This window comes from Thermobia domestica, chromosome 5, assembly GCF_964235325.1.
Source record: "Thermobia domestica chromosome 5, izTheDome1.hap1.1, whole genome shotgun sequence".
In the NCBI taxonomy this organism is placed as follows: Eukaryota; Metazoa; Arthropoda; class Insecta; order Zygentoma; family Lepismatidae; genus Thermobia; species Thermobia domestica.
This window is the reverse complement of record NC_137458.1, coordinates 60,349,811-60,368,837: the sequence shown is the minus strand read 5'-3', so window position 1 is coordinate 60,368,837 and position 19,027 is coordinate 60,349,811. Positions and strand designations below refer to the sequence as shown.

Genomic DNA, 19,027 nt, shown 5'->3' with positions numbered 1-19,027 from the left:
TTCATTATTATTATTATTATCATTATTATTAACATTTCTATTTATGACCACTACAGGATATTCTTAAAAGGCACCTTTTCTGTTCTACATCCACTTTTTGCTGTCTAAGTAACTTACTACGTAATTTTTATCATTTACATCTTTACTTACTGGGTACATATTTGTGAATTTTAAACCGGACTGCTCACAGAATTTTAAACCGGACTCGCCGTAGTCGGGTCAAGACTTCACTTAGAAACTAATGTGTGTCCTATCCAAATATCCAAGTTTCAGAATCTTGCGGTACTTCCCCAACAATTTTTATAGAGGTGGTTGGTGAGTACTTCAAATTAAAGGCCCGTAGCCAAACTCCCTCTATAAAAATTGTTGTTTGAGTACCTTAGGATTCTGAAACATGTATTTTCGGATGGGACACATGTTGGTTCCAAGTGAAGTCTTGACGCGACTACGGTAGGTCCCATAGTTTTGGAGCTATGGACCTTTAAAGTTCATTTTTTCATGTTTTCGGCAGGCCTGTAACTCCAAAAGGAAGCATTTGTGCACCCAAGTTGGTCTATACTTTTTGTCTTATCTTGATGTCAGGAATCACCTCCCAAACATTGTCGGTCTTGTTTTGAAACACCCTGTGTATATTTATGGTATACATATCATTAAAATTTACATTAGTCTGCTCAGAACATAAAGGATATATCTATCCCACTATTTAAAAAATATTTAAAAAAAAAAGTTTGAAATAAACATGTTGAATAAAGCATACAATGATACAAAAACGGAAAACTAGTGCGTAGAAACATGGATACAAAAATACGGAAAATATAGTAAGATAGAAAATATTTAGTCTCTGTAATGTGCGCTTGTGCTCGTTGCTACAGTCTGTTTATTTATTTTTCATATCTTCAATATGTGTCAATATGTTATATGACCACTTGGATTAACCAATTTTCTTTATAAAATAAACAAATATAAAGTCTTGGAAATCTGGATGTCCAATTTGCATTGGGTAGTTTTGTCTCCTTTTTCTTTATTTTCTCTCTCTGTTTTTGCTTGTAATTGTAAACCTCAAAGAATGAGGGTATAACCAGAAAACCTCCCATTTCCAGAGGATCGAATCCGTGTCGCCTAGTTAGCAGATAGACTTTTTACCTTTGGTTCCAGAGGGGAAAAAAAAGTCGCATGGTAATACAAGTACATTTAATACGGAAACTATCAAAACTTCGAGAGCTTCTCATTTAAAAATTTCCACCTGAGATCCATAATAACGATGGAAAACATTTGTTGTAACAGAAGCTTTGAACCCTCTTCTTCACTCCGATGGGTTCTTCCAAGTCTGAATAAAAGAACCATACTAACTAGGATAGTATTTAAGCATGGGCCATGGCCGGGGCGGTAGATTTTCTCGAACCAGGTTTTTTCCTCTTGCCCCAGTCTTGGAAAATTCCATAAATCAATCACAATTTTATTAATTGGAAGTTATACAGGGTGTTTGAAAACGAACTCCCTGGCTTTAAGTATAAATTTAATTGGGAAATGAATGAAAACTTACATCAATGAGTACATATCATGAAAGAGAATTCCTTTAAGTTTTGTTTAATGTTGGTAGACTTTAACGTGGGATCTATTTGTGGCCCTGCACACGTCGAGACGATATTCCACTTCTCGCCACGTGTTCACCAACATTTCAGGTGTGACTGTCCCAGCCGCCGCGACGATTCTCTCCGGTAAATGATTGACGTCTCTGATCTTTTCACTGTACACAACATTTTTTTATGTGGCCCCAAAATAAAAAGTCCAGTGGGGTTAAGTCTGGGCTTCGTGGTGGCCAAGGTATTGGGCCAGCCCTGCCTATCCACCTTCCTGGAAAGCGAGTGTCAAGAGCCGCACGCACATGGTTACTGTAATGAGGTGGGGCGCCATCTTGTTGGAAAAACACAAGCCCCTTTTCCGCCTCAATATCGTCCATTTGGGGAAAGACGTATTCTGTCAGTACGTCACAGTAAACGTCCCCGTTTACTGTTTTTTCTACAAAAATGAAAGGACCAATCACATGATCTTCCATCAAACCGCACCTGACATTAAGTTTAGGAGAGTCACGTTGATGCTGAATAACTTCATGTGGATGCTCTCCCCCCAAATTCTGCAGTTATGACGATTAACTGTTCCACTGACATGAAATGCAGCCTCATCAGAAAAGATAACTTTTTTTAAATGACATCATCATCAATTCTGTGTAGAAAGTCTGCAGCAAACTCATACCTTTCGATTTTATCAGTAGGTTTAATTTCATGAAACAGTTGCAATTTGTAGGCGCGCAACTTAGGTCTTTTACCCACATCATACACAGTACCTTTAGACACTCCTAATTGTAGATTACGTCTGGCCAATGACTTCTTCGCCAATGGCTCCGAACACAAGAAATACGGATCTGTTCAACATCTTCAGAAGTTCTCGGTGTACTTGGTGATTTTGCTTTTAAAACACTACCGGTTTCCTTGAAAGACTTTAGCCAATGAAGGATAGTTTTTGCTGTAGGTAGTTTACCACCATACTGACGTCTAAAATTACGTTGCACTGTTATAACTGACTCAGTTTTCACAAGCCAAATAACACACTGCACTTTCTGTTGCGGAGTACACATTATTGCGGAGTGCACATCTGCACTGCACGCCTGTCTAAGCTGAACTGAGGAAACAGAGGAAAAAACAGCACTGGTGCCGTCTCAAGGTCAAGCAGACCTGCCAACTGCTGGGGAGCCAAACTTGGAGAGTTGATGAATGAAACACCACAAATTAGAATAGGGTATGTCACTTTGTACAGATTCTAGGACACAATAAAACTAGGGAGTTCTTTTTCACACTGTATATTATATATATATTTATTTTAGAGATTACTTATATGCATGTAACTTTACCGCAAGATTCAATATAGGTAATTCTCTACATATTAAGAAACCTAGGCAGACCTTGGAATTGGCAACACTGATACAATGGAAAATCTCTTGAAAAGATAGTGTTTACAAATTTAAATATTTATATTTTTATTCATTAAATCACCTTTTAGATTCTAGATTCAGGATAAAACCGCATTAATTAAGAACGTTAAGCTATATGATCAACATAAGCAGTTTGATTGTTCTTCCTAACAACAATTAGCCCATTAGAGCTCAAAGACCTCAGGATCATTAGTGACTGAAATATTGGCCATGGAATAAATTAAAACGCACTAAGAAAATAAATACAAATTAAATAAAGTTTAGTATAGTGCCTTTTTCACATAATAAAATGTTCCATATTTGGGATTTTCTGTTTCAAAAATTAAAAATACCATCGTTTACAATCCGTTGTGAAGCGGTCACCTCCGATGCACAGAGGCACGTGTCTCAACCTAAGCAAACTAGCATTGGCAATGAAACATCGCAGTAAATATTATACCTTTCTCGAAGTATTCTCGTCTGTGATACTACCTCACAACTATTGTAAGATATATATATATAGGATGGATGTATTCCCTGTTGGTTAGTCCCGAAAAGGTACAATCATGCCAAATTTCAACTTTTCACGTCAACCGGAAGTACCCATTTATTTTATGTCAGTCAGCTCAGTTTCATATATAGTTAGGATATAACGACACTACATTTTGAAAGAAAGAGATAATAAAATATTTAGTATCCTCAGTAATTTCTTGCAATCAACGGAAGACACTGGTAAATGTAAATAAATCACCGAAAATCATAGGAGACGACGAGAGAATAAAGAGAATTCACGAATATGATGCTTACTGTCTGGGGGTCCGAACCAGGAATCCTCCGAACTACATATGACGCTCTATCATTGAGTCATCATGTCTCCTACGACTCAACATACTCTCAAACAATTAATTAATTTCGTTTCAACGTAACATAAAAAAATCGATAATTTTTGAACCATTAATATGAAACTAAATGAATCGCGTGTAAACTTTATTTACTTATAATTATTATTTACAATTTTTTTCAGTTACCTTTGCAGGAATTTCAGGTACTAGTGTGTATCCATGCACAATAATTGGATCACCGTTTCGTCCATTCCACAAATCCAATTCCACACAACGACACCCAGCAAGAAGGCACTGGCGATAGATTTCTACAGAAGATTTGCCAGTAAGTTGATGGCCTGTAAAACAAGAAGGAAATTAGTTATACATATTGAGTTAACAAATGAAAGAGTAGGCTCGTAACTTATAAGAAACACTAGGTACCTCAGAGAAATCAATTTTAATTACATTCGGTGTATATGAGGGATACCTAAGAAATCGCAGAATTTTAGTTGGTATCGCAAACAGTAAAAGACTACAGGACCCTAAAGATGATGACAAACGACTAAATCAGAAAGGAAGATTAGTGAGAGTATATCATGATTATTATCCTGAAAGCTATTGGAAGTGTTACGTAACAATAGCAAGCAAAGTTAATAAAGTTAGCACTAGCTTTAAAAGTAACGTTGTTAATAAAATGATATTCTGTGTTTGTTGTTTGAGAGTTTTGATGGTAATATGGTTAAGTTTAGAAGGGAAATTTTTATGGAAAAATAAATGTATGACATACTGATTTTTACAGTTTACAGTTTTGTGTGTATCAATTCAAGAAAAAAAGGTATATGTGTTGTAGTAGTTCAACCACTGAAAGATATTTGTTGAGAAGATGCTTTTTTATGCTATTCGGCTTAAGAAAGAAGCTACAATTGAGGAAAGTAGTTTTAGCTTAACAATTTGCTGCATACATAAAGATGAAGATTTATTTATTTATTTTTGAGTTTAATGTTTCGCAATTATGCTCCAAAGATACGGAAGATAATGATGATGATGAACGAAAACAATATGATGTAGTGTGTGAAAGGAAACAGAAGTCCAATAAAACCCACGTACACTGTCACAGAGATATAAACTCAGATTGCTAGATTCAAAGTCCAGTGCTAGAAGCAAAATTAACAACACCTAAAACATATGAATAAGAATAAATAGATTAATAACAAGTGAAATATTTCTGCTTAACGTCGCACGATTATGCCTGTTAGGCTAAGAGAGTCGGATAATTAATGCAAGTGAATGATGGGGGAATTGGTGGAATGAGAATTGGGAGGACCAAAAAACCCACGGACATGATGTTGGCCACCACAAACTTACATGGCCAGGGATCGAACCAGGGGCGACACGCAGCAGAGGTTAAGTACTCTTACCACTAAGCCACCGTTCTCCCTTAGAATAACAACGAAATCACGGTTAAAAAAATAATTCAAAATTATCTGGAGAAATTGAGCAAATAAACGTTGCTCTTATAAGAAAGGGAACTTTTTTTTTTCTGAACGCCGTTCAGACATGCTAAGTATAGATATTGGGCACAGAACGGTCGATAAGTGTTTATAAATAATACAGTAGTTCCAATAAGTCACGTGACTGCTCGCTGTTTGGTAAGTGAAAACCACTGAACCTCCGGAAATAAAATGAGGTCGAAGGTGAAAGATATCCCTCACCATCGACAAATCAGCCCAAGAAGGAAACAATTTTTCACACAGGGCGCTTAGCTGCGTATCTGGTGTAGAAATCTTTGATAATCTACAGACAAAAGTCAAAAGTCATACATGTCGGACGTACTCTTACCAATGCATAAATGTCTCATCTTCGCACCAGTTACGTATTAAACTACAGTTTCTAAACCTGTAGTACGCGAGCCACTATCGGTGGTACGTATGATTTACGGTGGTATAAATAATTAATATGCTTTGGTGCAACGCCAGTGGAAAAAGTTGAGAACTTTTGTATTAACAGATACCAGGCTTCTATTATTAGGATCGTGTCAATTATGGTATATGTATCGCTGCTTGTCGGTATGTGTATTTCTTCCTCAGATAAATTCTTCGACATTTTTGCTCTAAAGCTCTGAAAGAGGAAACTAACGTACCAAAATACGAGTTACATAACTTAGGTTCAAAGAATGAAGACTTATTACCATGTTTTACCTGTGAGGTAGGTATTATGGGATGAGTTGATAAAGTAGTGAGAGAGAGGTTGGTCCATATTTTCACCTAGGTCCAATTTAGATGGAGAAACTACAGGATTATCTTCACTCATCAGGTAACATAAGAAGCCATCAAAACTCAACTGACCTGGAAAAATAAGGAAAAGGAAAACAAATTTTAAAAACCTCGTTCTTTCTGAGAAAAACTTTATTTTGTGTATATTTCCTAAAACTACACGTTATTGAAGAAAACAATTTGTTAAGTTTCCCAAGGTTATACTTTATTTCTATGCACGATAAGACCTGTTAAATTGGCTACCTCTCTAATTCAACCAGTTACTTTGACACAGCTATTAAGCAGATATAGTAATATGCTAGTTTGACAGATTTCGCCGAACATAGGTTTTACTGTAACTATGGAGGACATTTGTATATAATAAAAACGACTCTGCTCAATTTTACATTCTTTCGCTACAATATCACTTACCCTTCTGAGCATTGTATTTATTTGGCTCATACTGCTTAATGAGATCTTTAGCTCGTTCTGTATTTGCATAAGGGTACAATATTTCATTCAATCTGGGATCTCTTTGGGTCTTGTTGAGAAAATCAACCAGCTGGTCTGCCGTCATAAGCTTCTTCTTGGGATTATCAATCCTATGGAAAAAATACACATTTACTCAAACTGCATACAAAGCTGAAATTTTTCATATAAATCTTTTAAAGTGATTTTATTTTTATCAGTGTTACATGTGTATAATTTTACTCATTGTTATTAAATTGATATTAGTATTGTTTCCACATTAATTTTCGTTTACACTGTAATTTAAGGTACCATAAACATTTAATGTATTCATAGTTAAATAAATTGTGTGTGTATGTGTGTTCCATTCATGTTTTATTCATTTCATTTCAACTTACACTTCAAACGCACTGACTGCGTTCATTGTCAATTTAACTAATTTGAGGAATTACTGTACAATTATTGTAATGTAATTTGTTACAATTTTACATTTCAAAATTAATCAAATATTATTATAATTTACAGTTTCATTCAAATTTAAATTATTACCGATTTCTTATTCTTTTCTTGTTTAATAATAATAATTAAGAAAACGGTTTTATTATGAATTTGAATGACACCGTGAGATACAACAATATTTGATTAATTTTTTAAATGTAAAACTGTATCAATTAAATTATATTTCAATAATTGTACAACAATGTCCGAAATGAGTAAAACTTTGATATGAATGCAGTCAGTACGTTCGAAACGTAAGTTAAAATAAAATAAATAAAACACAGATGGAACACACACACAAACATACACATACAAAATCATCATCTTTTGCCATTACTGGCAGGTCACTTGCAGCAACTGAGAAGCTTCCATGCTCCACGGTACTCCGCTAACCTCTTCGTCTTCACGTACGATTTTTCTCTTTTGTTAACTGTAGTCTTCTTCACCCTCTCCTTCTATCCCTGCCACCATACTCTCTAGCAAGTTCCTCATGATACAGTTCCTTCTTAGCCAATGCCCCAACCAGTTCCTCTTGTTAATAATATCTAAAATTGTTTTCTTCTCCCTCACTATTCCTAAGACCCTCTCATTCGTTTTCCGCTCGACCCAGTTATTTCTCTATATTCTTCTTCACACCCACATTTCGAAAGCTTCCAGTCGTTTTTCATCATTTTTACGTAATGTCCATATTTCTGCCCCATTCAGTACAATATTCCACACGAAGCATTTTCTGAGTCTTTTTCTAAACTCTTTATTCAAGGTCCCACAAAATAGTATTAAATACACATACAAAAAAAAAAAAAAAAAAAGTTTATTTAATTACAGATATCTCCATGAAAATTATGCTGAATATAAAATATTCCTAGTTATAGGAAACCAATTAACTGTATATTTTATATTATTTATATTAATTTGAAAAGAATAATAGAATTATATATACATATTTTCTATTATTGAATTGAGTTGATTTTGAGTTTAACGTCCCTTCAAGCAGCAAAGTTATATGAGACGGGACCTTCTGATTAACGTAGAATTCGAACAACATGAGCTCCCGCTTGGAATCGAACCCAGGTCTCCCACGCCAAAAGTGCATACGCTGACCGCTTAGCCACGAAGGAGCTTTATATTTTACATTATTTATATTAGTATGAAATAGAATAATACAATTATATACGCACATTTTATATTATTATATTAGTTTGAAATAGAATCATACAATTACATATACGATCTTGTAAACGTCATCCTCTTAAGGCCTCCTCCCCAGTTCATTAGCTATGGTTTACACGGGTTCGATTTTCGGTAAGAGACCATTGAACGTACTGTATTGTGGCTAACATCTCATTTTAAACAGCAGATCTTGTCCTATAGCATCACTGCTTCAAACGATGCAAACACAAATTAAATCAGTAATTCTCTTACGTTACAAGCGCCGAAAATATACTAAAAACGTGCGTGGCACATCTAATCAAGTTGGGGAAATCTTTGGAAGTGAGTCCTTTAGATAAGCCTAGAAAAAGATAATGTAATATTATAAAATAGTATTTAACACGGTTCCTATAGGTCAAAATAAATAAATAAATAAATAAATAAAAATTTTAAAAAACTTCTACTCTACAGCCGGTCTTACTGCATCACATTGGAACATCTATTGAACTCTATTCTTCTCTTATTTCCATACTTATTTTCACATGGAAGTGTACAATGGCAGCACTATAAACATTTGAATCAGTCATTTGAGAAACACCTCATGTCCATTTTTGGCCAAAATTGAGTTAGACATCTTAAATTGTTGGTGAAGGCTAGACAAATCCAATACGCATAGAACAACTCACCTCCACTTAGTAACCATGCTGATGGCGCATTAGAAAATATCAATTCCTTTGAGAAACACCTCATCTCCTGGAAATGTGTTGTTTCTCAAATGACAAATGCTCCAGGGAACGCTAAACCAGGTCATATCATAAAAGCTATTGACGACCACATAGCCTCTTTTTCCCAGAAAGAAGCCCATTACACCAGCAGGTCTTACAAATACTTGAACGCTAACCTTAATGTAAGAATTATGTAGCAACTTTTCAAAGAAAAACATCCAGACTTGAGTGTTGATTACAAGTTTTATTTGAAAATATTTCATGAGCATTTTGACCTAACTTTTGGGAGGCCTTAGATTGATTCTTGTTGTAAATGTGAGGAACTGTCTGTCAAAATAAAAAAGTCCATCTTTAAATGATGTAGCTAAAAGAGTTTATGTTGCGGAACTCCTTGTGCATAAAAGGAGATCAAACAAGTTTTTCAAAGCCATTGAAAATATTAAACAAAGGTGTTTAACGGATGAAAAAGTAGGTGGGATCTGCATGGACTTTATGCAAAACCTTCTACTTCCTCAAATACCAGTTCAAGAAATATTTTAATTACGACAGTTGACGGTGAATGTTTTTAATATTCATGATGTTGCAACCAATAAAGCCAAGTTTTATGTATATCATAAGGGCTTAGCTAAGAAGGAGCCGAATGAAATTTGTTCATTTTTAGTTGATTATATCAATGAAGTTCTTGATGCTGGTGTTAGGCATCTTCATGTTTTTTTCCGATGGTGCACCTGGACAAAACAAAAACACCGTGGTTATGCGTTTTTTTTTTTTTTTTTTTTTTTTTGCCCTTATGGAAACTGGCCGATTAAACAGTATTCATCACTATTTTCCTATTCGAGGTCATTTGTACCTTCCGTGTGACCGCGACTTTAGTGTAATCAAACGAAAAATTAAAACAACTGACAGGATTTACACACAAAAAAAAAAAAAAAAAAAAAAAAAAAACAGCACGCTGAACTACGTTGCACTCTGCTGCTATTCAGGACAAGTTCCTGGCGGAAATAGTAGAAAGTGAAAAAGTGAAGGATTTTAAATCATGGTTTGGTCAATTTTATTAAAAAAATGTAATATCTACGGAGACTCAAGCAAGGAACATCCCAAGGGAAAACAAAATAAAATTCAACATTTCAACTTTTATGGAGTTTCAGTACTCTAATAAACATGTAGGCCAAGTTAAAGTAAAAAACTTTATTGGTGGACTCAATGAACAAATTTTGACTTGAAAAAACCGGGAACTGGTTTACCAGAGCTTCCAAAAATCGGTGCCTACCCGCAAAAATGTGTACCTATCAATATCAACAAAATCAATGACCTCAAGAAAGTCGAAGCCTATATACCTGCAGACATTGTTGGTGAATTTTATTCAAAAACTTATGACTGGCCAACTATCGATTGAATGACATTGAATTGTTTTAAGAAACAATGTTTGGAAAATGTGTATATATTATTTGAAAAATAAAATACTGATTTTTATTAATAATTTGCATTGTTTTACCTTCTATTTCATACCTGATAACATATCGTTTAATCAGTCATTTGAGAAACAACACATCTCCAACAGCTTTTATAATTTTTTTAAATATCAAAATAAAAATCATAAAATTTTATTTTGCTAGAATTAGCTTACCAAACCCCTGTAGAAACATATAAAAAAATTCAAAAAATATAGGATGTTAAATTATGGAAAAACTTTTTTTTTTTTTTTTAGATTTCCCGAAAGTTTACTTTTTTGGACATGAGGTGTTTCTCAAATGACCGATTCATTTGTGTTAATATGTTAAGCAGTGGTCAAAAAATCTTCCCCTGCCCTAGCACCAGTCATCAAGAACAGGCGCCATAATAATATAAATTCAATGATACACAATGAGTGAAAAAGCGTATGATTGGACATATCCTCTAAATCCTCTATAGATGAAAATGTATAACCGGAAAGTGACTCGAACCCAGGATCTTCAGCGCACCATGCCGATGCGTTAACTACTACGTCACCCAAGTCCGGTCCCAGAACAGCTATATACTCTTCCATTCTTGCAATGGTTACTTTTTTCACTTAGACCACATCGTTTGTACCACAACTTCCTGTTGTGCCTGGACAATCCAGTGTCCATATTCAGAACATCTCTAATGTTTATTCCTTTCGCTTTCCTCCTTTTATCAATATAACGATAATATAACCGTCACAGGTCTCCTGAATATGGACACTGGATTGTCCAATTACAACAGAAGTTGTATACAAACCATGTGATCTGAGTGAAAGAATACCAACTGCAAGAATGGAAGAGTGTAATGACTATTTTGGGAGCGAACTCGGTAGCGTAGTGCTTAACGCATCGGCATGGTATGCCGAAGATCCCGTGTTCGAGTCCCGTTCCAGTTATGCATTTTTATTTATAGAGGATTTAGTGTATTAAAAATCGATTGTATCCCCCTTTCGTCAATATAATATAAATTCAGTTTGATATATAAGCCTACATGTCTGGATTATGAATTTGCTAGGAGTCAGACTCGCATTTTCAGTCGCCATGCCGACCTCGCACTTGAGATTTTTTCGAAAAATGAAATGAAATCTTTAAAGTTTTACGTCCCACGTTATGCCGGCTAGGCTAAAGGAGACGGTGATGATAAGAAGTGAATGCAATGGTGGAATGAAGAAAGTGGGAGGAAACGGGAGAACCCAAGGAAACCCCCACACACAGTATTTGTCCATCACAAAGCTCACTTGACGTGAGGTGGGATCGAACCAAAGACTCCATGCACCGAGGTCAATACTCTACCATTGAGCCACTGCGGCCCCCTCGACGTTTTTCATGCCCTCTGTTTAAGGTATTTGTGTGTTTCTAAAAACAATAAAAAAAAGATAATGTAACATATAATACAAATTGAACTGCACATACGAAAGTTCTTCCATTGAACGATTAGTATACTTATTTTGTTCTACAATTGTTTCAATAACTAATGCTTTTATACTTAAGTTTTTTCAGTTGAAATTTTAAAATGTAGTTAAATGAAGAAAGAAAGAAAAAAATCAGATGGAAGTTTTACAACGTACAGGCGATCAGTAGGTCTCCATAAGATTAGTTTCTCCAAGGGTGGAAGTTGGTTCAACCGACGGAGTCAAGATGTACCCGATAGGTGGTCTAAACAAGCAATCAAAACAAGGTTGTTTTGTAAGTTGCGTGAACGCTGGGAAAAGACCTGACCAAGAACATTACAGTTAAACCTCTAAGTAACGGACACCAATGGGACATAATTATTTATCTGTAAATAAGAGGTGTCCGTTACAGAGAAATCATTCAAGTTTGAGAGCTCACGTGTATAGTTATAAATATAGATTAATATTGCAAACTGTACTAGAATTCAAATTCCCATGGGAATCAGAGGAAAACCTGCGAAAAAAGTATTGGTGAGATATGTTTTTACATGGGTTGCAAAATATATTGCGTGTGTAACCTTCTTCTCAAGTACATGTTATATATATAATTGCATACTGACTACTAAAAGTAAAACTAACACAATCGGAACTCGCAATATTACTATTAAATACCGTGCATTTATTGTGAATAAAATTTCAAGTTTAACTTTTAACTTTTGTTGAGTGGTAGTTCTCCAGGTCATTGACTTATGAGAAAGACGCGTATGAGGAATGAGATTTTCTGTCTATTGTACTACATCACAGATTTATTTTTACAATGTAAAAAGTATTTTCTGTGCTAAGTATATATAAACTGAGAACAATAATTCATGTCCGTTTTCAAGAAGTTACAAAAACGTTGGAAAAAAAGATGACTGTTCGTCTTAGTAAAAAGAAGGATTCTATCCTGTAATAATAAATATATTGTTGCTGGATTGTATTTTATTTACATGAGTTTCTATAAAAGTTCAGTTTATTTTTTTACTCTAAACGTATCTATCTATCTATCTATTTATCTATATCTATCTATCTATCTATCTATCTATATATATATATATATATATATATATATATATACAGATGGTGATCAGAAAAATGGAAACACCTGAACGAAATTGCAACTTACCAGATTAATATGGTGTCGGGCCACCTTTCGCCTTCAGAACAGCTTTGATACGACGTGGGATGAAGGCATAGAGGTCGTGAATGGTAGCAAGTGGAATTTTACACCATTCCTCGTGCAGGGCATCGGCCAGTTCTGAGAGAGAGGATGGAGGTGGAAATCGTCGCCGGAGTCGTGTTTCCAAGACAGACCACAGATGTTCAATTATGTTGAGATCTGGGGTTGGGCGGGCCAGGGGAGGTGTTGAACTTCATCCCGATGTTCCTCAAACCACACTGCAACAACGACAGCTGTGTGAATGGGTGCATTATCATCCTGGAAGATGGCGTCATTGTCCGGGAACATCATCCGGACCATAAGATGCAAGTGGTCTCCTAAAATTGTGACATAATCGTTGGCAGTGATTCGTCCGCTAAGTGTGACCACAGGACCCAATGAAAACCATGATATGGTGGCCCACAGCATCACCGAGCCGCCGCCTGTTTCACAGTTGGGCGGAGACACTGCAGATCATAAGTTTCTTTGGGCGTTCTCCACACAAACACGGCCCGTGGTTGGGAATAGGGTGAAGGATGACTCATCCGACCATATCACACGTTTCCAGTCCTCAACGGTCCAAGTTGCATGGTCGCGGCACCATTTGCGGTGTGCGAAAGCGTTATGGTCCCTGATGAGCGGGTTGGCCCGTGCAACACGACCCCGTAAGTTCATGTCATGTAATTCGCGGCGGACTGTGATTGTCGAAACAGGGTGGGGGAGGTGCTGATTGGGTTCCTCCGTCACTTGCTCCCCAGTGGCACGACGGTTTTGCGTGACAATGCGCTTTAATACCCGGCGTGACCTGTCACTCATGATTTTCTTCCGCCCACTGTTCCACTTCTCCAATGTGGTTTTCCCGTGTGTTGTGTAGGCCGTCATCACCTTCGACACTGTCCCACGCTACACACCTAACACAGTAGCCACTGCCGTCACACTCACTCCACATAACCGCGCACCAACAATTTGCCCTCTTTGAAAATCTGAGAGGTCTCCCATTTTACACTACCTCCGTCTGCTGCAGCCACTGGACACTGCTGTTCCACTGCGCCTGACGTAGTATGGAGACCGACCTAACACACCACCACCAGCGGTCCGGCGCTGCGGGTGCCACGACACCACTGCCAACCCATACATCTGACGTGTTGCCATCTACAAGTGTTTCCATTTTTCTGATTATCATCTGTATATCTATATCTATCTATCTATCTCTCTCTCTCTCTCTCTCTCTCTCTCTCTCTCTCTCTCTCTTATATATATAAGTCTATGTGACTTCGTATGTCTTGAACCACCCGACACATCTCGATCAAATTTTCAACATAGATGAGGGTTGGACCTAAGATGGCCTGTATCATTTCAGTTGGACGGTACAACATAGGGGAGGGTGAGGGTAAAGATATAAAAAATAAATAAAACTTAATAACTCTTGAACCACGGAAACGATTTCGATCAAATTTGCCACATAGATTAGGTTTGGGTCTAGGATGGCTTTTATCATTTCACTTTGACGGTGCAACTTAGGGGAGGGGAGATATATAAAGATGATTGAAAATAACAGAAATTACTGTCGAATCCATAGTTTTCGGAGTTGCTGAAATGAACAATGACACTTACGATTCCGTTTAAATCGAAATTCCGCTCCGCAACTTGGGGAAGGCGGAGGGGGAAGATATATATATATATAAATGATCGAGAATGACTGATATCAGAAAGTGCTTCAGCAATAGTAAAGTGACTGACTAATGGAACAAATTACTAATTTTTCTTAACCCAGCGAACCGAGTAATTGACGCTAGCACGTATATAAAGTAAACAGTATTTCAACACCTAAAAATCATCTACAATTAAATACAATAAATTCAATCAATCAAAATGAGATTTGTCCTTCCTTCCTTGTTTATTTCCAGTGACTACAACTTAAAAAAAAATGTGGAACTTGAATTTAATGATCAATATTTTGTTTATTTAACTAAGTCCTTTTTATATACTTACTCCTTTTCAAATATCTTCTCTACTTCACTCCTACATGTGAGGTTCTTATAGAAATTTAAAAAATTATCAAAATGAAATTTCTGGGGATTTATTGCATCGTTCTGAAAGAAGAAATACACATGGCTATTAGTGCTGGAAGTAGTTACTTACACTAATATAGGAAAAAAAAAAGCAAAATTAGAGACTGAAAATAAGACACACTTCATGCTTGACACAAGCAAAACAAAATCAGAAAAAGGGTGGACAACGTCGAGTATGAATAAGGAAGCAGTCGCCAGAAGATAAAGAAACGTAGTTAAAATAATAATAACAATAACGACAACAACTAAAAATAGAAATCTATTAATCAATAAAATAAATTAGGTTAAGAGAACGAAAATATCTTGTAAGTAATTACAAGAGAAAAAGTACTCATGCAATTAAGTGCTAAGCTTGCACGCATACAAACACTGAATATGGAAAATTTCTGAATTTTATATTGTGGAACCTGTAAAGAATATCAATAATATGAAAAACGTACTGTTAGATATATTCCACTGCATGACAATTAAAGATTGAAAGAGAAAACTCCGTGTATTCCACGTAGCTTGGATATTCCTTTTAAGAAGAACTGGCAATATTACTCTTATATTTCTTTGTTTGGCAAATTTACGTAAAATATTGTTTTTCTTTTCTTCTATAAAGATGTTCTGATATCGTGTGCCATTATTCATCATTTTTGTTTTAAAATTCTTCATACCAATAACGATATTTGTAAACCAAGTTTGAAATCATGAACTCTTTGCGATAGCAGGTAATGACGCTTAACACAACTCGCTTCCTTTTAACCTTCTCTTCGAAGGAAGAAGGAAAAGAAAAAAAAAAATATTATAAATATAAATCTTTCATCCCGAGCCAGAAACTTTGTTGAAGCCACGAACAAACCTAGCAAAAGTCCAACTCTGATTGTAAAAACAGTATTCAGCCAAATTAACTTACTATTATAATTCTACGAAACAGCGATTTAAATGAGAAAAAAATAAAAATGAAATGAAATCGTTAAGTTTTACGTCCCACGATTATGCCGGCTAGGCTAAAGGAGGCGGTGATCATGAGGAATGAAATGGTGGAATGAAAAAAGTGAGAGGAAATGAGAGAACCCAGAGAAAACGCACGCACACGGTGTTTGTCCACTACAAAGCTAACTTGGCGCGAGCTGGGATTGAACGAACGACCTCATGCACCAGAGGTGAACGCTCTACTACTGAGACAAAGTGGCCCACCCATTTAAATGGGAATAAAAGTAACAAGTCAGTAAATTCGTATTGTATTATGGGTTCAACTAATGAATGAACCCATCACGAACATATCTGGGTATTAAAAAGGATCGAACTCTCATTCAAAAACAAGTTATACTCGTGCGGCACATTCTGATACATAATTCTGCAAGATAAATTTTAAGAAGACCAAGCGTAAGAGTATAGAGCTTCGAAAGTGAAGTAGATGTTACTTTTTTTTTCACTTTTTATTTTTACGTGACTTCATTTAAGGAGTTTAGGAACATTTCCTAATAAGCATTCGACAATTATTTTCTTCCTTCAAAATATATAAATAAATTATGTGACTATCAGAACGAAGGCATCTACATTCCTCATGTGTTTTTACTGTAACATGTGCTCTTTGGTTTTCGTATGTTGGAAAATGATGATTAACTTAAATGATTATAAAACTGTAGTAAGTGAAATGGGTTCCAACTTACCTTTCCATGAGGAAGCCCAGCAAGATCAAGAGCCTTTGCAACTCGTTTCCGATCATCTTTGTGTTGTGAGAATAGTCTTGTAATACTGAAAACAAAATACAAAAAAATACTGTAGTGGTAACCACTATCCACAAGAGAATGTAAAGTAAATTAAAACATTTGGCATTGTAGGCGATATGACATAAGGACCACGAAGGTTTAAAGATTACGGAAATCAGTTTCAGAAAACTTTTAGACTAAATGAAACAAAACCCTTCTATAAAAATCAAGAGGAAAAGAAGCTTCATTTGAATAGCTAGAAGTGTTAAACTATAGAATATCAATGTGAAAAACTGGTTAATATTTCAACAGGCTAGGCTCTACTATCATCTTCAGACGCTAACGTGAATAAGATGGAATTTTGATAATTTTCAAGTTAATTACTGTATAGATACCTTACCTCTTAGAAGAGTACAGAGACGTCTAAATATACAATGTCCATAAAAAATACATATACAAGTTAATGAACTTGAGTATTGTTTTCGAAGTTCAATGACTGTAACATATAACGTATTGTTTTCGTGAACCCTGGCCGATACAGGGTTCACATTTGAGGAACGGAAGTCTATTTTAAAGTGATAAAGTTTGAAAACACAGATGAAGTTCAATATCACTGGAAGCGTGAGTTTCAAACAGAATCTTGAAGAATGTCGTGAACAGCAGGAAACTGGCTAGGCTGGGGGACTTTTGTGAGGAAATTACAGCGACATATGCAGGAATCCCCGCGAACACACTGTTCGACGATGTTCAAGCAACTGCCCGCCATTATGATATGGTCTGGCCATTAACAACAATCATTCTGAGTATCTTGAATAACTGTACAAGAAGCAGGAAACTTGTATTGTGCTTTATTCTATGCATTAAACTTATGAGGTATAATTAAATTTAATAGTAACACGCAACAAAGAGATTTTTAGCATAGTTTGGAAGTCGAATAATTACAGTAACTGAGAGTATGAAAAAAAAATGTACTCACTTTTTGACTGGTATTTTCCCTGATTTTTTATCTTTAGTTAAATGAAGCTTTGTGTAAGCCTTTTTTAGACACATCACTGCTGCAGAATTGAGTTGCAGAAGATTGTAGGCCATTTTAAGAAGTTCTTCGCTCCAGTACTAGAACAAGAATAAGAACAAATTAACATACAATAATGAAAAAAATTCTGGCATATTAACATAGTTCAACACATCAATTCTGAGGGTTTTTCTTGAAAGTGATAGTGTACTGTTTTCTTGTGTTTATATCATAATTGAAGTGTAATTAATATGAATAAATAGGTACGAGTTCTTAGCGCGAGTTTTTCAACATACATCATACCCAAGAAAGAGAACAATAGTAGTCTTGAAATATTTCATTGAAATGAAGAAAAAATAAAAGTGTTAGTTATATTTAAATAATAATAATAATAGTAATAATCATAATAATAATACAATTCAATAAACTGATCAGAAATTTACGCGTTTTTTCTTTTTTTTTTTTTCACCGACAAATTTTGTCTTTATAGCATATTTCAAACTATCATGAATGGAGGTACTAAACTAAAAATAAATAGGTTTCTACCTCAAAGTCAAGGATGGATTTACTGTTTTTCCATCCTAGGTCGAAAGATGTTTGCACCTCTCACCTCGACGCATACAATTTTAGCATGATAGAAAATAAAAACAAATAAACTTATTTTATGCATATTTTTGTTTCAACATTTGTGTATAAATTTTAATGATTTCTTTTTAATAAAATTACAGAGAATAAGGCACGTATATAGGAATTTATTTCGGATAGGTCAAAAGCATCTGGAGAGTTCAAATATGAGGACAAATTATATTAAAATTTGTAAAATCACCCTTAAAATTAGACTAAATTTAAGATAAGTTGGAATTTCGGATGTTCTGAACCTCCAGGATCCACTTCCTACGTGCACCTCTGCAGAGAATGATTAGTTTTAACAATACGCACCGGTGCTATATTAAAAGAAATTTGTCTTGAATTTTCGTTTGTAATAGTGTGAATATTCATAACACTAAAAAATATGACTACAACGAACAAAAAAATTGATTTCATTGTTGAAATTAGTTTCTACTGTAATACAAATGATTATTTTGATTACAAGAAAAAATGGACTTTCTTCAATATTACTTTTTGAGATACAGGGAAGCACAACGTTAAAACTGCATTCAACTTCAACTATCAATGATTGAACCCAACAGACTCACTAAATGAATTATTACTTGGAAGGCGTTTACTGTAACTTTAATCACTTTTTTATTATTCAATTATTGCATTTTTTGTCTTGTTTATTAGATTTTCGT

The 19,027-nt window shown here is 35.2% G+C and overlaps 1 protein-coding gene across 2 annotated transcripts in view; it reads right to left on the bottom strand.

Annotated features, from left to right (window-relative positions):
• Window positions 1–19,027, bottom strand: part of Plc21C (Phospholipase C at 21C) — a 131,120-nt gene that overhangs the window by 73,268 nt on the left and 38,825 nt on the right. For both annotated transcript variants that reach the window (XM_081758703.1, XM_081758704.1), the window contains exons 5-10: window positions 17,700–17,836; window positions 16,685–16,769; window positions 14,947–15,047; window positions 6,477–6,646; window positions 5,991–6,137; window positions 3,997–4,148 (exon numbers count right to left, since the gene is read on the bottom strand). In XM_081758703.1, coding sequence (XP_081614829.1) covers window positions 3,997–4,148; window positions 5,991–6,137; window positions 6,477–6,646; window positions 14,947–15,047; window positions 16,685–16,769; window positions 17,700–17,836 — 792 coding nt within the window. The remainder of the gene's footprint in view (window positions 1–3,996; window positions 4,149–5,990; window positions 6,138–6,476; window positions 6,647–14,946; window positions 15,048–16,684; window positions 16,770–17,699; window positions 17,837–19,027) is intronic.